Source organism: Thamnophis sirtalis, unplaced genomic scaffold (genome assembly GCF_051295495.1).
Source record: "Thamnophis sirtalis isolate CommonGarterSnake01/CBP01778 unplaced genomic scaffold, rThaSir2_p1.2 scaffold_3, whole genome shotgun sequence".
NCBI lineage: Eukaryota > Metazoa > Chordata > Lepidosauria > Squamata > Natricidae > Thamnophis > Thamnophis sirtalis.
This window is the reverse complement of record NW_028261383.1, coordinates 50,383,229-50,405,938: the sequence shown is the minus strand read 5'-3', so window position 1 is coordinate 50,405,938 and position 22,710 is coordinate 50,383,229. Positions and strand designations below refer to the sequence as shown.

Sequence of the window (22,710 nt, the reverse complement as noted above, 5' to 3'; positions counted from 1 at the left end):
AGACTTTGTAAATGGAACCATCTTCATGGATTGAAATAGTGAATTGCTTCTTCTGTCCACAAGCTCTTTGCATATAAGTCTCACTAGTTCCAACCAAAGGGCCTTCAGGGGATAATATTTATTTACTGTAGAAGTAAATAACAAACACTTTGAAATTCCAATTCCCAAATTAAAAATGTTCTGGTCTCAGAAAACAATTGTCATTAAAGTCTCTTTCCTGCATACTTCCATAGCATTTCATTCTTCTATTACTGTAAACTGGATGTGTCAGACTCCTGTAATCCAATACTGGGTATTGGACTAGCTATAGCTCTCAAAGGTGTCAGCCTGATGTCAAATCTAATGCTGGGAACATTTATAGAGAGCCTGAAACAAATGGGATCTTTGACATGGCAAAACAAGTGTTCACTCCACAACATTAGTGGCCGAGTCAGAGACATCTTGGTTGCATAAACCAATTGTGACTATGACAATATGGGGAAAGATGCTGAGTGCATGGTGAATTGGATGCAGGTTGTTCAACGTTAAATGAACGTTGAAATGAAAACCAATTGTATAGATAGACACAATATGGTTAGCATATTGGATACTTAAAACATTTCATTATTTCTAGAATTTGGGGATAATAGGTGTGCTATTTTACTCATTTAGCCTCTTCATAGGTTCTGTTGGGGGCAAATTTATTATTTAATACATAAATTACCCCACAATGTGGAAAAGTTACAGGCCTATATTTCAAGATTGTTTAACGAATAAATAAATCTTACATTTTTATACTATATAGAAGAAAGAGGGAAAATGGTAAAGGAAAAAAATAGAGCATGTACTGAACATAGAAGCCAAAACAAGAGTTCAGTTCTTAAATAAAGCAGAATATTCTTCATCTTGAGTAGTATTCTGTAAAGGTTAGATGATGTGATAAAACCTTAATTAAAAAATATTAGTGAAACAGTATTCAGAAAGAATACTTGTCTTTGCTCTTCTTTTTTTATTAATTACTGGCATGAGGAATTGGAGTGAATGTTTATCCAAACAGCAGATTATAGAAACTGTCAATGCATTGTTGATTCATACACTTTCACTGTTGATCTTGGCCATGTTCATCCTTCTTGCTGTACATTCCTTGTTCCCACTGAAATTTTGTCCTTGCAGGTCCAGATTTCTTATATGGCAAATCAGCAACTAAATGTTTCAAAAGTTCTAATCTAGGCATGTCATAAACAACACTATAAACAACTACAGCACTCTGAAAGATCAACTTTTTCTCTGTAGCATGTTGAAGGCCATCTGACTTGGGGGTCATCATCCGACACTATTTCCTTCACTTTCTCATGTCTATCCAAGAGGTTTTCTTGGGAGGCGTGATAGTGACACAGTGATTAGAATACAATATTGCAGGCTAATTTAGTTCACTACCTGGAGTTCGATCCTCACCAGCTCAAGGTTGACTTGGCCTTCCATTCTTCCAAGATTGATAAAATGAGGAGTCAGATTATTGGAAACAATATGCTGACTCTGTAAACTGCTTAGAAAGAGCTGTGAAGCACTATAAGTCTAAGTACTATTGTTATAGCTATTGCTAAAATGAAAGCATGGTTTACCACTGCCGTTTCCATGCAACATGAAATGCCTTTGCCATTGTCAATAAAGTAATATCTGCCTCCTAGGACGCATCTTCCTGTGTCATTGCTCTCCTGATACCGATAACTCCTGTTGGCTGGGATGACCTTCACATTTTGGATGATCCTGCTGGGAATAAATAATCTTGGCATGCACCTCTTGCCATTTTTTGTTAATCCCTTCAGGAACACTTACACACAATTACACAACCATTATGAGGCATCATAGTATGACTTAAAGTGAGGTTGAAAAGACAGCAGAGGAAAAGAGGACAAATGCTTGCATATCTCTCTGTTGTAAAGCAAGGGTATTTCTGAAGATGACTCTGAAGCTCAGCCATTAATTGGATACAATTGCTTGAGTGGTGAATTTCTGAATCTTTTTCCTTCCTTTCTTATCCTGCCAAATAATCTATCTCCCCAACTCCTTTCTGCTTCAAGGAGGAAAAATGATGATGATGGCTGTTGCGTGTGTTTTTGCCTAGAATGTTTGTCTTCTCCTTTTTGACTTGCTTAATTCAAGTGTGACTCCAAAAACAAAGCTTTAAAGGTGCTGTTTTTATAGTGTCTTACAGGAACATGTCATGGCATTTAGCTACATTTTCAGCATTATACATTTTAGTGACACAAAGTGAGTAGGGGGTATCTAACCCATTTAGTGACGTATACTTATGTTAAGTAAACATATAAATCTGAGTCAGTAATCCTAAACTTAGAAGCCAGGTAGCCAAGCTTACAAAATTTTATTTCTGCAACTAGTAGAAGGGAATGTTTAAGTAATACATTCTGCATTGGGGAGTAGAATATCCTAAATTGTGTTTAAACTTGACCCTGATCCAAATGCTTTCCTGGGTCAGTTTTCATCCTGTTATCTTTGCAGTTCCTCTCTTCTTTTCCCCTTCGCTGCAACAATCCCCTTTTCTATGGACATTTCTTCAATTTAGAACAAATGAAGGTACAGATGTGATATGAAATGGTTAGAGCTACTTTTATGAAATTTCTGGGCTTAGCCTGCATTGCCTGCCCCCCTGACCATTTTGAAAATGCCTACAGACATTATCTTTTCACTCTCATCTGCTGCTTCTTTGGCTGCTCAAGACAAAGTGCACGAAGATACTTTTTGCCATCCTGCATAAAATTGGGTACTATTGGATGGATATGACAGCAATAACACTGGTCTTTCTACAAAGAAAATCCTAGATCCAATCTCTAGTATATTCAGACAGGGTTGGAAGTTCTTTAACCCTGAATCTAATTTCGGTTAGCAAAAACTCTCTCCCCCATTTATTATTTTTTGCCCTCCAAGAAGAGACTTCCGAGCACACATTTGTGTACCTGGAAAACTTCTGGTGAACATTTAGGGCACAATTCCTCAGTGGGAGGGAGGAGATGGTTCACTGTCCTGATACAGTAGTTTGTTCATTTAGTGCTTGGGAAAGTTCCTATCAGGCACACCTCTTACATTTCAGAGAGTTGGAAGGGATTTTATACATCATCAGCCACAAACCTCTACTCAGTGAATATGTCACCACAGAAACTCTACTCAGTGAATATGTCACCACAGAAAGTTGGGCAATCTCTAGTTGAAGTCCTGCAGCAATTACACCACCCGTCCTGGGGATTTGTTCCACTGACAAAGCATCCTGTAATTTAAACCCATTAGATTTAGATATGCTTCTTTGGGTAGCAAAGAACAAGTTTTTTGTTCTCTTCATTGTGACAGTTTTTTTTTTAATATCCGAAGAGTGTGATTGTGCCCCATTTATAGCTAGGCTAAAGATATCCAGTTCTTTCATATTTCTTGTGTGTGTGTGTGTGTGTTTGTGTGTGTGTGACAGAGAGAGGGGGGGAATTGTTTTCTGAATCACTGACATTCTCCATTGCCTTCATTTGTATTATTCTTAAAGGTTCCCAGAAATGGAAACAGTACTGTATTCTAGATGAGAACCGATGAACCCAAAACAAAGATACTGTAGAAATATTACTTCTTATGGCTACAAAACTACAATTGTATCAACACTGGTCTCTTTTTCCTTTCTTTAAAACACCATCAGACTGCTGCTTCCACATATACAAGAGTCAAGCCAAGAATCTCTTTCCCTTTGCTTATGGATCCCTATTCTATTAAAGTTGTATTGAATTGCATTTCCAAGGGATTAGGATTTCCTGCAAAGTTCTGACACCTGCAAGTTTGACAAAATGCTCTGAGAGAGGAACCACACCAGAAGAACCGTCCTCTTTCTGCAGAACATATTGCAAGTAAACATGGTGTGCTCCAGCTCCCAGCTATTTGTGAAGAAAATAGAGAAGAAAAAGAAGAGAAAAAGCCAAATAGGTTATTTGCAATGAGAGAGAGAGAGAACCTTCTTGCATAAAATCCCAAGGGATCCCCCGGATACCAGAAACTGCTCCAAGAGTCTCTCAGCACAGAACTTCACCAACTCTCAACCCATCAAACAAAGAAAGCTTCATGTAACTGCCATCTACCCTTCCCTGTGCAAACTCCTGAATGCTTCAGCCAAGCCTCTTTTTTTTTTTCCTTTCCCCTTTTCTTTTTCTTCATATATCCGGCGAGCCATACTGCTGATTATGCTCATGAATAAACAGCATTCTCAGCTTCAGGGAATCAGGCCTCTCCCGTCCGAATCTCTCTCTCTCTTTCTTAAAAAAAAAAGAAAAGAAAAAGGAGAAGCTAAACCCAGCCAAAAAAGGCGAGAGCAGGAGGGGTTTGGGAAAGGCCTTGTGTGAGGGGAAGGAGGGAAGGGAGGTGGGCGAAGGAAGCTCTGCGCTTTAACTAGGATCAATGCGGTAGAGGATTCCTCACCAGCCTTTGCAAGGAAGTCTGAGGCAATTAGTTCAGTCAGTAGACAGCCCGCAGTCAGCCAGTCTGGGCTGCTCCTCGTGCCTCGCAAGGAATGAGAGAGGAGAGCGGTGAGAATAAATGTCCGGTGACCTCTGCAGTTGGGGCTTCTTCTTCTCTCGAAGGAAGATTTTCTTTTTGTTTTCCCCTTCCCCCCCCCCCTCCTCGGACACCGTGTGATTTGGAACGCTTGGTTTTTTTTTTAATATATAAAACTAGTTGATTAAATCGCGGCTTCATCTTATTTCTCACCCCAGAGAAGTGGGGGAGTTTGGGTGGGTCCGTGCGCTCGGGTTGAACGGACGGACGGAGGCGTTTGCCTTGCGGTCACCGAAGGCGGAGAGCAATGGGTTTTGAGCTGGATCGCTTCAACGGGGAGGTGGATCCCGACTTCAAATGCAATCTGTGCAACAAAGTTTTGGAGGACCCTCTCACCACCCCTTGCGGTCATGTGTTCTGCGCCGGCTGCGTCCTGCCGTGGGTCGTGCAACAAGGCAGCTGCCCGGTGAAGTGCCAGCGGATGTCCACCAAGGAGCTGAACCACGTCCTGCCCTTGAAAAGCCTCATCCTCAAGCTGGACATCAAGTGCGCCAACTGCGAGCGGGGTTGCGAGAAGGTGGTCAAGCTGCAGCATTTGGCCGAGCACGCCGAGATGTGCGACTACTCGCCGGCGAAGTGCCGCCATAAGGGCTGCACCGAAGTGCTCAACTTGCGCGACGTGGACGCGCATATGCGCGAGAGCTGCGAGGCCCGGCCGGTGGGGATCTGCGAGCAAGGCTGCGGCTTGGTGCTCACCCATCGCGAGCGCAAGGCCGGCTCCCACTGCTGCCTGCAGGCGCTCAAGGCGCACAACGGCGCCCTCCAAGCCAAACTGGCCGGCCTGGAGAAGGAGCTGAAGAAAGAGGCGCTGCGGGCCGGCAAGCGGGAGAAGTCGCTCCTCTCGCAGCTCTCGGCCGTGCAGCTCGAGCTCCAGATGACAGCGCTGCGCTACCAGAAGAAGTTCACCGAATACAGCGCCCGCCTCGACTCGCTCGGCCGTAGCCTGGCCGCCTTTTCGCCCAGCAAGGTGAGTGCGACTCCCCGCTCCCCTTCCGACAGGCGGGCGGCATTGTGACATCCCCCTTCCCCTCCGGCTACTTCTCTCCCTTCCACCCCCTTTTTTTTCTGAAGTCACTTGGCCTCTCATGGGGCGCCCCAGAGAGAGAGGGGGGGGGCAGCCTTACGGTGTCTTAAAGACTGCCACCTATGTCTTTGGATCTAATCAAGTGGCCCTAAGAAAGCGAGGACACCAACCCTAACCTTAAACCCTAATCCTAAAGTTGCATCCTTCAGCATTCACTTCTGAGCATTGGTAGATAGGATTGCTCTGCAGCTATGTGAGCTTTTCAGCTACCTGGAGGCCTGTGTGGGTAGCTTTCTCAGAAATCTCTTTTGCTATTCATATCTGTGGGATGCCCCAGTTATGGAAAGCTTGGTTACACAACACAGTATTTGGTGTTTTTTAAAAATCCTTCCTTTCCATCTCTCTCTCCTCTCTCTCCCTCCCTCCTTTTCTCCCCTCCCCTCTCTCTCCCCTTGCCTCCCTTCCCCCTCTTTCTTTCCAAACATTACATACCAAATGTTCTGGCCCCTTTTATGTACCTCCCATATTCATCCCTGCAGGATAAACTCTTTTGAATGTGGTCGCCTCCAAATGTGCCAGGCCTTTGCATTCGAGTGGGGTCAAGAATAGTTTGGCCCAAATGTTTTGGTGAGAGGAAACATCCCTCTTGGGGTGTGGGAAGAAACAAAACAAGACCCTGAGGTTGCCATACGAATGCCAGACTTTTGGCATCCTGTATCTGTAACTTGGGAATCAGCAAACAAATCAAGGCAGAAGGAAGAGTGAGGAGACAGGATATTTGTTGTTTATTTTCTTCTCTTTTCCTTATTAGCGAGAGTTGGAGGAGGGGAGAGCTCTCTCGTCTCTTTTCTTTGAAATTTGTTTAGCCCCCTCCAGCCTCCCTCTAACTCTCCCTTCTTTACAGACATATCTGTCAGCTGCAGTTTCAGCCAGCTGGTGGGCTCAGCGTGAAGGGCAAATATTTACAGCTAAGCTGCTCTCCACTAACTTAGGAGAAATAGGACCTGCAAAGCAGAGATTTGGTGGGTGGTGGTGGATGATGTTTAATCAGAGTTTAAGAGCCTCTACCAAGTTCCTTTGCTTTTTCTGGTACTGTTGGTTTTTTTTTTGGAGTGTGTGTGTGTGAAACGATGCAAGTGCAACTCATCTTATATCCACAAAAAATTGCCTTGTGGATTTCTTTCCTTTACACAATTAAATTTTATTGTAGACACCTCTTATTGAACATGTGTCTTTTTTCTCCCTTGAAATGACAGTTTCTTCAATCATGATGGATTTTTATGAGTTTTGCAGTTTCCCCCACCTCTAGCAAAGTTGAGCGGTGGCTGGGAATTATGGAAGTCAAAGTCTACTCATTCAGAGACCCGGATTGGGGAATAGAGTTAGTAGAGAGTTTGAAATACTTCAATGTTTTGATCATAGAAGGAAAAAGACTTCAAGAAATCTCTTGAAATGAAGGCATGGATATTCAAAAGGCTAGCTTTTTTATTCATTTATGATCATTTGGGCAAGTTACATATATTTTCTCTTAAATGTAAAAACTTACTAGAGTTCCCTAGATAATTCTTAAGGTCATCAGCATTTATTGCTGTAAACCACCAGGAGTTCATGCAGATTACAGTGTATATAAATAGAATCAATTAGTAAATAAATAAAAGCGAAAGCATAAATGGAGCTCTCTTAAGGAAAATAAAAGATAACCCAGATCAGCGTTTCCTTTTTCGCTTCCCTCCAAAAGGGAATGTTGATACCGCAGTTGGGATGATATCACTTAGAGGTGATAGCAGGAATTGGTAATTATGTAGAAAGATCACCATGTAGCTTTGGTAACAGCTGTTTCTCATTATGTTACAGAGTGTGGCTGTCCATTAACATATCTAAGTTCATCTATTACCAAAGGCACATGTGAAATCTGTTTTAGGATCTTGAGAAAGCAAGAATGATAAAATGGAGTTTGTCCCTTGTAGCTTGCAAAAATCTCTTGATTCAGTGCTACCCAAAAGAATGATCTATCTTTTCACTTCAAAACCCTTAGAGAAAGGAAGTGTAACTTTAATGGGAATCTTGTGAACATTGATTCTTAATTATTTAGCTCCAAAGTTGCCCACAACTAATGTTCTCTGACTTGATGGAAAATACTCATATCATTAAATGTTTGTAAACACACTAAAAAACAACAACAACCAAGAAAGATGCAGTGGAATACAACACAGTAATGGAAGAACTGATGTAGTTTTCTTGACAGCAGCAGAACAGACATGTCTCAGTATTTCCTTCTAAGATGTTTCTTAGATTTTTCATTCTAGTCTACTGAGTACAAAATGTGACATTCCTGGTAAAAGAAAAATAGCTTTGCCTAGCTCTGAGTATATTCCGTATATTTGGCCACATATTTTAGGAGAGATGATGACAAACTGGAGCATGTCCTAGGACAGTGATGGCGAACCCTTCTGGCACTGAGTGCTAAAAAGGGAGCACTTGTGCATGCTCTTTGGGGCAACAACCTGGGAGAGGAGCTAACCAGGGGACATGTGCATGCCAAAAAAATAAATAGTGTGTCCAGTTTCTGGCACACACATGCACACCAGCCAGCTAGTCTTCTGGGTTATTGGTGCGCATGCACATGTAACAGTCAGCTGCCAGCACACATGCTCACACTGGAAAACAGAAGACCAGCTTTTCCATTTTCCAGCACTGCCACATGCACAAAGGCCAGCTGATCATTGCATGTGCATGTGCACCAGAAACCCAGAAGAGGAATCGGTGATGCCACGCGTGCCAGGCAACATGGCTCCGCATACCACTTTGGGCACATGTACCATAGGTTTACCATCACAGTCCTAGGAGGACAACCAGGATGCTAAAAGGTTTGTAAGAAAACAGAAGGAATGGTTGCAAATGTTGGGTGCATGGAGAAGAGAAGACTGTGGGGAGATTATATAGCTTTCTTCAGGTAGCTGACTACCTGCATTATACCAGTAGAAGATGGGGTAGGATACGGTTCTCCATATCTGGGTTAGGTCTTCACTATTTGGGTTGCTACTAATTTTAAAATATATAAAGAACTGTGGTTTCAGATCAAGGTAATATGTGTTGAGTTCTTATGTGAGAGAAAAAGGAAACAAATGGCCAGAAACTTGAAGTTTCTTCAACTTGCTTCCTCCAGTAAGATTGGCAGCTCTTAAGGAACTGTTTTAAATAAACTTTCAATCCAATCATTCTTACTAGAAAAAGTCAATATTGTGAGAGTCCAAGAAGTAATTGTCCCATATTGCTCATTTACATTGTGGACTGTGGGATAGCTAAGACTGTACCAATGTGACTTGATGGTAATCCAGCAAACCTCAGTCATTATTGTGGTCCCCTTGTAAAACTAAATCCATGGGGAAAATTCAGTGAGCTGTAACATTCAGGATCTGCATTCATTTTCAACATACAACTTTATGTTCACATTTTTTAAAGTTTCCTATTCTGTGGAATTCCATACAGTAGAACCTATGGTCACGACCATAATTTGTTCCATAACTTTGGTCGCAACCCAATTTGGTCATGACCTGAACCTAATTTTGGAAATTTGACACATACAAAAAAATTGGCGCGGAAGGAAAAATCAGCCATGAAAAAAAAGTGATTTTGTTTTGTTCGGAATCCAATTTGGTCATGGTCAGAAGCATTCATGACCAGAGGTTCTACTGTACCCTTATTTGTATACTGCTGGTACTAATCTGATGACTTTGATGTTAATATGAAACTTTTTGTTTCCTGGTGTTTCTTTAATCCAAGCTAGGATATAGCACCAAACTCTTCTCTTTTGGGTCCCTAACCTGGATACCTAAATGAAAACCAAACTTTCTTACCAAATGTAATATTATTATTATCTATACACTGATCATATATTAGTATCTTTCCCCTTTTGAAATTTATATTTCTGCTCTGTCCCACAATATGAGCCTCAATTGCTGATTTGTTTTGGGATCTGCATTCTACTTTATTTATTTGTTTGTTCCATTTCTATGCTGCCCATCTCAATCAGTGGCTCTGGATGGCTTGCAGTTACTTTCTTTCATGTTAACTCTTGCCATAAAAACAGTGTCTGAATACCTGGATCTAGAATTTGGATACCTGTTAAGGTGTTAAAATGCAGATAGCTTTTGTAGTTTCTTATAAGTGTTTTATTAGCATATTGGAATAATAGAATTCGATCTTAAAGATCCCATTCTGAAATTGTGAGCAAAAAGCTATATGCATTTCTCAATCTGTTTTCATAAGTATGCAGACAGGGAATGACCTCATCATTGGAACATGTAATGTCTGAATTGACTTTTGGTCTTGTAACAGGGCTGGGGCATTATTATATTACCCAACTGGACACTTGCTATTTTCTTGTTTAAAGTCTTCGATAGCGTGCAGCAATGTTTTCATCAGATTTATGGACACAGCTGGATAATATGACTGTTTGTTTTCAGCCTGCCCACAAAAAGGCTGTTATGCAGTTTTCAGAAAAAGGCAGCATGTAATCTGCAGAAAGCCCAAAGGTGTCAAGTCACCATAAAAGTGTGGCACAGTCTTCAATCAATTACATGTCTTTCACAGCCTGTTGGGCAACTTTCCAAGGTTAACAATTTCGGCCAAAAGAAGTGCAATTAGAAAATATACATCTTTAAACATTGAAGAAATACAGAGTCAAAAGACAGCATGGCTACAGATCTGTTCTCCTTTCTCGCCTGTGTGGGGAGTGAAAGGATGGCAGGTTTCCAGTATTTTGATCCCTGGATTATTTAATCAGACCGCGATGTCAACATAGTTATGTGCAGCAAAGGGCAAAGTTATAAACAAATGGCAGGCAGGCATACTGGCTCAGGGATTAGAGTGATACTAAGATATTCTGCAGCAGTTAATGTAAAACGGTTTCATTCATAAGCCCACCATGTTGCACCATGTCAAAATAAGCTTATATAAAATACTAATTGTCCCAAGGGCAGCTGTTAGTATTGTGTTTGCTGTGCTTATTAGTTTTAGAACAGTCAATGTACAATTGAGCTATAAAAATATAGTTTCTTTTTAAATATATATTTTTGAGTGTGAGAGAGGATCAATGTTGCATTTTCTTATGTTATGACTTAAGATGCCCATGAATAATGCTTATATATAATTGTATTAGGAAAATAAAGCATAAATTGAAAAGATGGGTAGTTCTTGCCTAGGAACAAGTCATTTAGTGACAGTTCCAAGTTACAATGGTACTGAAAAAGTGACTTATGACTGCTTTTCACATGACTGTTGCAGCATTCAATGGTCACATGATCAAATTTCAAGCACTTGGAAATTGGCACGTATTTATGATGGTTGTAGTGTCCCTACATGGGTCATGTTATCACATTTTGTTACCTACTGACAAGCAAAGACAATGGGGGTGCCAGATTCACTCAACAGCTCTGTTGCTAGCAGCTGTGATTTACTTAACAAATGTGGCAAAAAAGAGCAAAAAATGGGGCAAAACTCATTTAACAACTTTCTTGTTAAACAACAGAAATGTTGTTCTCAATTGTGGTTGTATGTCGAGGACTACATGTAATTGCAAATTATGCATATGCAAGTATTTAAATAACATCTGGAAATAAAAATAATGTCTCCATGAAATATTTATCCCAAAACATAGCTAAGTAGATGGTATCATATGCAGTGAAATCTCTCCCCCATCTTTATTCATGGTATAAACAGTGATACTGTCTGCTTCAGTGTGGAGGTTATAAGGTTATACTTTAATAATTTTCTTTATTTTTGTCCCATCAAGTCAAGGGAAGACATAATGTCCCTCTTGGATATTTAATGAATATTTGAATCAATATAATAAGGTTTGTTTGTGGTGATGGTATTGAAGTGATGGTTGAAGTTGTGACTGTGTGAAATTTTTACACAGTGTTACTGAGAACCCAAATGATAGTTAATTTATATTTTTTATGTTCCATGTTAAATAGATTGATGCAATAAGGATTATGGAATATGAGATTAGCTATCAAATATGAAGCTGCATTTGACAAGAAAAAATGAGTGAATGATTGCAAGGTGAACAAATAGATAAATTTGTATACTGTGGTAGAATGTTAAAATGCATGAATGGTGGTAGAAACATATTGGATAGTTTGTGGTCTGTTGCAATTAAGTAAAAGGCAAACCCAGTTGTGTAGAGGAGTATATGTCTTCTACCAATGGAAGTGAGAAATGGGTTTGTCAGAGAAGTTTAGTTGAATTCAGTTGAGTCAAAGGTGAACAAATGTGGAACGAATGTGGCTTGAATGCAAAATTAAGTGATTGGTATAAAATCAGTACATTGATTTGATCTAGTTTTGTAGTAGAATAAATGAATGAAAAATGAATTCCCCAAAAAGTGCTTATTTATATCTTGCCCACTTCATGACCATTTGCAAAAATATAACAAAATCTAAAATAAATTATATAAAAGCAAGGAATAGAAAGTTCTTTCTGGAGTTGTCGAAAGCTCTAAGCTTTACCTAGCACAATAAAGATGGAGTTGCTTTGAGTCTCATTCTCATGTTTTCTCTCTCCCCTAAGCTGAGATAGCTCTTTTGCAAGTCTTATTTCCATTCCATCTTTCTGGGGACTATTAGAAATTCCATCAAATTAGCAACATCCTAATATATGGCATGGCACCTGGCTAAGATAGCATAAACAAACATTCTGTAAAAATGCAGTTATTGAAGTGCCTTCTTCAATGCTATTTACTCTACTGTGGGAGATAATGTATTCCAGAACGTGGGCAGCACAAGAGAAAAGGCATCATCAAGCCCCCAATCTACTTGGAGAAGGTGCTCTCAGCATACTTGTCTCTGAAAACTCATAAGACAGGTCAAAATAACTGATGTTTGACTGTCTTGAAAATTCTTATTAGCTGAACCTTATAGGGTGATATTCAAAAGTTTGAATTGGACCCCAGAAGTAATATATGAAGGAAGAGTGAATGGACTTAAAGGAAGGGAGAAAGGGAGAACGTTATTGTTGGAAGACATTGATCAGCTCCTGGGGGGGAAAAAAGACTACAAATTTAAAGAACAAAAGTCAATGTCTGAAAAGGTGTAATGACTTAGTGGAAGCAATTATAGTTTGTTTATGAGTATGGGAGGTACGAGAGGTGAGTATAGGAGGTATGTTGGTGTTGGCTGGACCTACATAGATGCTCTTTATTTTTTCTGTAGTTTTTATTTTTTGAATGTTAAACTTTCTGTAGTTTTTTTTTACTTTTTTTTTACTTTTTTTAACTTTTGCTTTTCATTGGTTCTCAACTTTGCATAATGTTGTTTACTCAATGTGAACAGTAGCTGTTCTTTGCTTTTGATAAGGTGGTCTTATACATTTAATAAATAAATGTCAAATAATAATAAAATATAAGGGCATACAACTTTTCTTACCTAGAGATCTAGAAGGCTTTTTAGATCTGGTATACACCACAAATTATTTAAGGTAAAAACTCAAGTAATGGAAGCTTTGTGAAGAGGGGTTTGAGAGTTTTAAGTGGTAGAATGAGGGACTTCAACCTGTACAAGGGCACAATTTCCCATTTGGTGTCTTAAAATCTCACAACTCTAAAAATAGAAGCAAGCAAGCAAACAAGGAAGCAAAACCAAAACCAAAACCCACTGCTACTTGTCTCACTTTGGAGGCTGCAAAAGGAACTCTTAATAGGTTCAATTCATCCCTTAGAAAAGGGGTATCAACTCGATTCCATTCCACATAAGGTTGTGTTTGACCTTGGGGGGCCAGGGTGGGTATGGCCAACTCACCGTCACTCGTGTTGCGGGTATATGTGGTGGCCCAAGTGCTCTACCAGCAAAAACAGGCTCCCAAACTCAAATTTTGGCTGCCACAGCCTCCTGCAACCATCTGGCAGTGAAAATGTATGCAGCTCCCAAGCTCCATTTTCACTGTCAGAGGGTTGCTGAAAATGGAGCTCTGGAGCCCATTTTCCTGGCAGAAGCACCACGGACCAGTCTTTTTCTATTTCCAGGGCAGCCCCGCAGGCCAGATCTAAGCACTCTGGGGCCCGATTCAGTTCCTGGGCCTTGAGTTTGACACCTCTGCCTTAGAACATACCTATTATCACCAGTTTATTTAGTAATGGTGATGCCATTGAAACAACTGTTCATGTTTTAATGTTTGTTCTTTTATTTTTATTTTCCCAAACAACCATTATTGTCAGCTTGGAATACAGAATTATTTCTTAAGAGTTTGACTCAGCTGTGGGAAGACCACATTCCAGAAACATTCCATTTGTTTCAGGATCAGATGATCTGAATTGGGTGGGGGTAGGGGTGGTATTTTGCAGAAAAATCTTTCCTTAACAATCAGTGTGATTGACAGAGAAGATATTTAGTCAGACTAGAAGAGGGGAGCACTTTCTGCATTCTTTAAAAATGTTCATTTCTGGAGGGGCAAGAAAGTTGTCACAGCTTTGAAAGCACATCTGGTAGAATTATCAATATGGGTTTTCCTCCTCCCCTCTCCAATTATTCTGTTAAAATGCAAACAGTTATGGAATTAGGATACATAGCAAAGTTGATGCGAACAATGTTTACAAAACTTTGCTAAACATTTTCTCCCAAACTTAATTGGTTACTATATAACACTCCCATTTTGTTCTTTTCTTATAGCAGCATTGGAATTAGAAGTAGCAATGGAAAGGTTTTTCCCCTGCTTTAATCATGGCTTCAATTCTAAATGAAATCTAGAATTGGTTGCTTGATTAATATAGTTCTTTTTTTCTTCCATCAAGCAATGGAAAACAGAGGATAGGACTTTGTGACAATGACATCCGTGTGTTTTCTTTTCTGAACTTACTAGATCATAAAAACAGCCTCCTAGGACTGGATGTTTTTGTCTTTTTGTCTACTTTTTTTCTTCTGAAAGAGGTAAGCATGCAACAAATTATAGTGAGCAGAGAGCAGAGTTTCTCTGCAGACTGGATTTTGAACATACACAGTATCAGAGAGTGAGATACAGTATAAACATGTTTAGCTTATATAAAAAGAATCCTGATGAAATCAGTGATATTTACATATAATTTAACTTGAGGCATTATGATGCATTGTTCTTTGAAGTCTAACTTAGTAGTATTTTCCAAAGTCTACTTTGCTGTACAATTTTACAAGTTAGTAGGAATTTCTAAGAATCTGTAATGTTTACTAGCTGATTTTAGCTCTCTTTCCTTTTCATTCAAAGCAGTGACAGGAAAATATGTGACCCTTCAGCTTACAGAATATTTCTTAGTATTAATATAACTTGACTGACAGTTTCATTATTAACATGCAAAAAGAAAAAGAAATATAATAGGATCTTGAAGCTCTTTTAGTCCAACCCCTGGCCAGGTCAGGTGTCTATTAACATCCCAGACAAATGGTTGTCCAATCTTTTTTTGAAAACCTCCAACAATCAGGGAGGCAAGCTTTTCCACTGATTAATTGTTCTCACTTCAGGAAATTCCTCCTTATTTCCAGGTCTCCATTTGACAAGCTTCCACACATTGCTTCTTTCCTTCCCTCAGGTGCTATGGAGAATAAATCGATGCCTATTGGTCATCCAACTGGAAATCCATCTGGTGGTGATACTGTCTATGTCACATTGTTCTGTCATACCAAGAAGGAGGCTGTGGTCTACTTTGTCAAATTCTTTACTGACTTCAAGTATATTATATCCCCAGCATTTCCCTGATCTACTCTTTTAGTCGCTTTCTCAAAGAAGACAATAAGATTTGTCTGGCATGATCTGTTTTTAATATATCCATGCTGAACTCCAGTAATCACCTTGTTCCTTTCTAGTTGCTTACAAACCTGCTGTTTGATTATGTTTTCCAGGATTTTTCCAGGTATTGATGTCAAGCTGTGTTACATACCAGCTTCAACTATAGTGGTTTCCCCGAAGGTCCTCTGTTCTGGCAGGGACAGAGGTTTAAATCTCATTGGTCGAAGGGTCTGACAGCTCCCTATAAAAGGGCTGCTGTCAGACTCAACCTTCGCTGGATTGTTCTCACTTGTTGCATTTAATAAAGAGCTGTTGTTACCGTTAGCCTGTGTGTGCCTATCCAATATCCAATCTAATACTGGTGATGAAGGTAGGATTGGAAGGCAACTAGGCGAACCAAAAAAGAGCGTAGCAATCCAGCAAGTACATCCAGCTTGGAGCTCAGCGGGGCTTCCAGCAGCCATTTTTGAGTGTCAAACTCAAAAAACCCTCAGGACACAAAATGGCCAATGCATGCCCCACCGACTCCATATGATCAATCACTGAGCATTGGGACTCGTATATCCTACGTTTTGACTGTTTCCTCGAGGCCAATGACCTCATGGGCCTTTCTGAAGGCCACAAGAAGAACATGTTCCTTGGTTACTGTGGACGGGAAGTGTTCGAAACTGCCAAAGACCTGTCAGAATCAACATCGCTAAAATCGGTCACTTGGTCCATGCTCCAGCAGACGCTGAGGACCCACTACCCTCCCAAGCCGTCTTAAGCATGTTCACCGGCATGAATTTAACATTTGCAATCAGAGGGAAGGCAAATCAATCAACGAGTACGTTGCAGCGCTACGAAAGGCTGCAGCGTACTGCGAGTTCCGAGACCTAGATAAACTCATTCTTGATAGCATAATTTGTGGTGTGCGTGACTACGTGACCAGTAGGATTGTTCCTTCTAAGAGGGGAGGGGTGTTACATACTAGCTTCAACTATAGTGGTTTCCACCAAGATCCTCTGTTCCGGTGGGAACAGAGGTTTAATCTCATTGGTCGAAGGGTCTGACAGCTCCCTATAAAAGGGTTGCTGTCAGACTCAACCTTCACTGGATTGTTCTCACTTGTTGCATTTAATAAAGAGCTGTTGTTACCATTAGCCTGTGTGTGCCTATCCATTACCCGATCTAACAAACTTATTGGTCTGTAGTTTCTTGGATCCACTTTTTAAAAAAGCTTTATGAATGTTGGAACCACATCAGCACTTTTCCAGTCCTCTAGAAATTCTCCAGGAGCTCTGAAAGATGTCATTCTGCGATTCTGAGATCACATTAGCTAGCTCCTCCAATACCCTGGGATGTAAACCATCTAATCGCAGAAATTTGAACTAATCAAAAACAAATAGATATTCTCTTGTCAATCCCTATTTTGACCTACATTTTTGTTCTGTTTCCTACAGTGCTGCTTTTGATAGATTGGGCTATTTTTTTTCTTTTGTGTAAAGACAGATGCAAGGAGGGAATTAAGCAGTTCTTCTTTCTCCATGCTGCCCATCATCTGTTTGCCATTTTCTCCCATTGGTGTACCAACCATTAACTTGATTTTCTTTTTGTTCCTTTTTTATTGAAATATAACTTTCTTTGTTGTTATTTTTGGCATTTTTTTGCAACTCTTAGTTCATTCTGAGCGTTAGCTTTCCTGACTGTCTTTGCAGATTCAAAGATTCATTTGCTGATATTGTGCTCTAGTTTTATGTCCCTCTTTCCATTTTTTTACTTTATGCCCCAATTTTTCACAGAGTTCTTTGTGCAGCCATGCTGGTCTCATCTGGAGTCTCTGGTTTTTAAATTTTCAGTGGTATTGTTTTTGTTTGGACCTTTTATTATCTCATTTTCAGAGTATCCCAAGCATCCTGTATCATTTTTCCCATTAAGATTTCCACCCATGGAATCCTTATTATTATCTCTCTTACATTGTTGAAATCTGGTCTCTTAAAGTCTAGAACATCTTTGTCACATTATTACAGAACAATTGTAATTTATGGCATTAATTAATTATGAAAGCTTGGAAAATGTTTGATTAAATTCTATCCAGAATCATAACTTTTTTTTTTACTATTTTCCTATGTGATTATTTTCCATTACATGCATACTGTAGAGACTATGGGTTTGATAAGTGTGAGCTTGAAATATAACTGATGGATTTGAAATAGGTTTAACCATTTCAGCTAATAATTTGAGTTAGGCTAAAATTAGAATATCTAGATTGAAATGTTTTGTGGGAACCATATTCATAAACAAGGTGTGTGAGAATGTGATGGTCAGAAGCTAATACCGTATTTTCACCCATATAACCCGCGGGTTATATGCGGTTTTTACATGCACAGCGCCCCCCCTGCGGGTTATATGCGTGGGCGGGGTATACGGGAAATATTTTACACGATCGGAGGCTTACACGATCGGAGGCTTGCTTCTTTCTCCGTTTCTTCCCCCACCCCGATCTCAGCTGTTTCCTTCTCCTCCGTTCCTTTCCTCTTCCCCAGCGTGCGCAGGCTTCTTTCTCCGTTTCTTCCCCCACCCCGATCTCAGCTGTTTCCTTCTCCTCCGTTCCTTTCCTCTTCCCCAGCGTGCGCAGGCTTCTTTCTCCATTTCTTCCCCCACCCCGATCTCAGCTGTTTCCTTCTCCTCCGTTCCTTTCCTCTTCCCCAGCGTGCGCAGGCTTCTTTCTCCGTTTCTTCCCCCACCCCGATCTCAGCTGTTTCCTTCTCCTCCGTTCCTTTCCTCTTCCCCAGCGTGCGCAGGCTTCTTTCTCCGTTTCTTCCCCCACCCCGATCTCAGCTGTTTCCTTCTCCTCCATTCCTTTCCTCTTCCCCAGCGTGCGCAGGCTTCTTTCTCCGTTTCTTCCCCCACCCCGATCTCAGCTGTTTCCTTCTCCTCCGTTCCTTTCCTCTTCCCCAGCGTGCGCAGGCTTCTTTCTCCGTTTCTTCCCCCACCCCGATCTCAGCTGTTTCCTTCTCCTCCGTTCCTTTCCTCTTCCCCAGCGTGCGCAGGCTTCTTTCTCCGTTTCTTCCCCCACCCCGATCTCAGCTGTTTCCTTCTCCTTCGTTCCTTTCCTCTTCCCCAGCTTGCGCAGGCTTCTTTCTCCGTTTCTTCCCCCACCCCGATCTCAGCTGTTTCCTTCTCCTTCGTTCCTTTCCTCTTCCCCAGCTTGCGCAGGCTTCTTTCTCCGTTTCTTCCCCCCCCATCTCAGCTGTTTCCCTTCTCTTTTACTCGTCGCGGGTTATATGCGTGGGCGGGTTATATGCGTGGGCGGGGTATACGGGAAATATTTTACACGATCCGGAAAACCCGCGGGTTATATGCGTGTGCGGGTTATTTGCGTGGGCGGGTTATATGGGTGAAAATACGGTAGTAAAGATCCATGAATTATTATGCACACATTTTGCATACCCATATATTTTTATAGTGTACTCAAATGCTGATCATTTTGATGATCTGGAACTAGTATGTATAACTCCAGTCTGTTTTCATTAGACTAACTGCCCAAAGGACTTGAATCAAGCCTTGAATTCCAGACAGTTCTGTTATTTCTCTTGTGGCTAAAAGATAAACAGGAAGATTGATTTTGCAATACTGTAACTAGGATATATATTTTCAAATATTCAAGCAACTGAAACTGAAAAGTAACCATATCAAAATGGATGTAAGCATTCTTCCCAATTTCAATAAACCTTTTAACAAGATTACTCCATTATTTCTTCATTTTAATCTCTGGGCTCTTCTGGTTTTGGCACATCTTAAGTTTTCAAGAGGAATTGTGGTATAAATGTGAAAACCTTGATTTAGATGGCTTTGGGAACAGAAAAAGAATGGTTACTTGGGACTCTGTAAAATACATTAATTTCAAGTCACTTACATATTAGCTAATATTTTACAGGATGTTAAAGATGGAGCAAAAATTTTATCTTGACATTTACATTTTTCTGATTTGCTAATTCTCTGGGCCATTTGGAAAGCAAATGTTTACACTTTTGAAATCATAGCAGATGCAAGCAACCAGGTATATTAAATTGGAATCTTTGTTTCCTATTTTGAAAACTGCTAGGGATATTAAATTATTAATCAATAGCTTGTAATTTGATCCTCAATCATAGAAGTTGATGTTCACATCTGAAATTAGTGGGAATATATGTGGCTATAGAAATATTTAAATCAGTTGATTTTTAATGGTGGATTTAAATATTTTGAGAATTGTTCCTTTAGTTTAGCGTGCTTTAAAAATACACATAGCGATATACACAGCTGAAAAACATATGAACTAACCAGTATACTTTATCAATCTGGAGGCACTTTTAGATCTATTCTATTAAGGAATGCCTTTCCTCAATGGAACTAACAATTCAATTTTAAAAGATTCTGAAAAAGGAAAGGATGTAATCTTAGTTATATTGTATCTATTTTTATTTTATGGAAGCTTCAAAATTACAAGTTTATATCATCTCCACATATATACTTTGATTTCATTTTTATTATTCCACAATAAACACTGCTTGATATAGCAATGGGGAGACACAGTTGTTGCACTCTCCAGTATTACTGATGTGAGATTAAAAGAAACTTAAAAACCTCCTATTTTCCCAAGAAATACAATACTGACTCTTCATAGGATCTTTTATAGCATAATAATACTACCTCTGAGTAGAGTGCATCTTGAACTCTGCTCTTGAAGCTCTAAGTAGAAATTGTTTCCATCCCTGATATTTGATATTTTATCAAGTGGAATTGCAAGTGCTTAGAACTGAAACCACGTGCATGAAAGGGTGCTTTCTCCTTCAGTGCTATGTCTTCCCATTTCAGCAGTGATAAAGGATGTAAGGCCAGCAAATGACCTTCCTATATTTAGGAACAGGAACAGCAGCAGACTGGACATGATCATTTTCATGGTCAGTTTGTTATTGTATATGTACTTGCTCCTTTCATAATAAAGCAAATGATACATATTTTACATATGGCAATTTTCTCTAACCGTTGTTTCCTATCAGACAAATAATTGTATCCATTACATTTAGAAAAGTCTGCATGCAAATAATTACAAAATATTTTGTAAATCGTGTGTGTGTGTATGTGTGTGTCACTGAATTTGATTAGAGTCAAACAGCCCTTCAGTCAAATATTTTATAGACATAGACATAGACACACACATAGACACACACACACACACATATATACATATACATATACATATACATATACATATACATATACATATACATATACATATACATATACATATACATATACATATACATATACATATACATATACATATACATATACATACACACACACACACACACACACACACACACACACACACACACACACACACACACACATATATATATATATATATATATATATATATATATATATATAGTGTCACAACCCCTGGTAAGCCCCAATTATGGGAGGAAGCTAACTGCTTCCATCATCTGTCAATCGGCTCATCATAAGAGACCATCCAGACAGAAACCCAATATTTTTACTGTTGCCTTTGTTATATTTTGTGTTCTATTTGTGCTGATAAATAAATAAAGGGAGACTAGTATAGATCTATTTCAAGCTATTTAGCTCTCATCAGCTAGCCATAGGTTCTAATCCCAGCAAGGGTATGGCTAGCTGATGAGAGCTAAATAGCTTGAAGTAGATCTATACTAGTCTCCCTTTATTTATTTATCACCACAAATACAACACAACACAACATTATATATATATATATATATATATATATATATATATATATATATATATATATATGTGTGTGTGTGTGTGTGTGTGTGTGTGTGTGTGTGTGTGTGTGTGTGTGTGTGTGTGTGTGTGTGTGTGTGTGTGTGTGTGTGTGTATGTGTATATGTATATGTATATTTAGAGTCACAGCCCCTGGTAAGCCCCAATTATGGGAGGAAGCTAACTGCTTCCATCATCTGTCAATCGGCTCGTCACAAGAGTCCATCACGACAGAAACCCAATATTTTTACTGTTGCCTTTGTTATATTTGTGTTTTTTTTAAATTTGTGCTGATAAATAAATAAAGGGAGACTAGTGTAGATCTATTTCAAGCTATTTAGCTCTCATCAGCTAGCCATACCCTTACTGGGATTCGAACCTGCGCTGTATTGCATCTTAGGCAAACATCTTAGCCATTAAGCCACAGGTCTCTTCCTTATCAGCTGAAGCCAGGGAAGAAGGTATATATTTAGAGTCCATCATGACAGAAACCCAATATTTTTACTATTGCCTTTGTTATATTTGTGTTTTTTTTATTTGTGCTGATAAATAAATACAGTAAAAACAGGCAACAGTAAAAATATTGGGTTTCTGTCGTGATGGACTCCCGCCAGAGCCAAGGTGGCGCAGTGGTTAAATGCAGCACTGCAGGCTACTGCTAGATCAGCAGGTCAGCGGTTCAAATCTCACCGGCTCAGGGTTGACTCAGCCTTCCATCCTTCCGAGGTGGGTAAAATGAGGACCCAGATTGTTGGGGGCAATATGCTGACTCTCTGTAAACCGCTTAGAGAGGCCTGAAAGGCCTATGAAGCGGTATATAAGTCTACTGCTATTGCTATTGCTATTGTGACGAGCCGATTGACAGAGAATGGAAGCAGTTAGCTTCCTCCCATAATTGGGGCATACCAGGGGTTGTGACTTTAAATATATACCTTTCTCCCTGGCTCAGCTGATAACGGATCAGAGCCTGTGGCTTAATGGCTAAGACGTCTGCCTAATATGTAATATAGCCCAGGTTCGAATCCCAGTAAGGGTATGGCTAGCTATTGAGAGCTAAATAGCTTGAAATAGATCTATACTAGTCTCCGTTTATTTATTTATCAGCACAAATAAAACATAAATATAACAAAGGCAACAGTAAAAATATTGGGTTTCTGTTGTGATGGACTCTTGTGACGAGCCAATTGACAGAGAATGGAAGCAGTTAGCTTCCTCCCATAATTGGGGCATACCAGGGGTTGTGACTATATATATATATATGAATGATTTTCCCCTAAGGCATTGTTTTCTGGTCAGAAAATATCACAATAGACAATTTACAAAGATGAAAATTGTGTGGTCAAACCATTCAGGTTTACTTCTGTCAAAATGGCTGATGTTATGAATATTGTATTTTGATAGGGCATAAGAGAGTGGAATAAATATCTCCAAGTTTGATTTCAAAAGATTGCTATGTTTTGGTAAAAGGTTGCATCATATGGAAAAGGGAATTCTTTCTTCAGAATAAGTATTCTAATTTTGATCCTTTTTCCTTTACTCTGATGTCATGTTTATAACACAGTTGTGAGCAGCTACATTCCTCCCTA

General features: G+C 39.7%; 1 protein-coding gene across 1 annotated transcript in view; it reads left to right on the top strand.

Moving 5' to 3' along the window:
• Positions 1–4,455: 4,455 nt before the first annotated feature.
• The window catches only part of PDZRN3 (PDZ domain containing ring finger 3), a 215,967-nt gene continuing 197,712 nt past the window's right edge, over positions 4,456–22,710 (top strand). Inside the window, exon 1 of the mRNA XM_014064767.2 lies at positions 4,456–5,545. Within this exon, the coding sequence (XP_013920242.2) occupies positions 4,826–5,545 (720 nt within the window). The 5' untranslated portion in view covers positions 4,456–4,825. The remainder of the gene's footprint in view (positions 5,546–22,710) is intronic.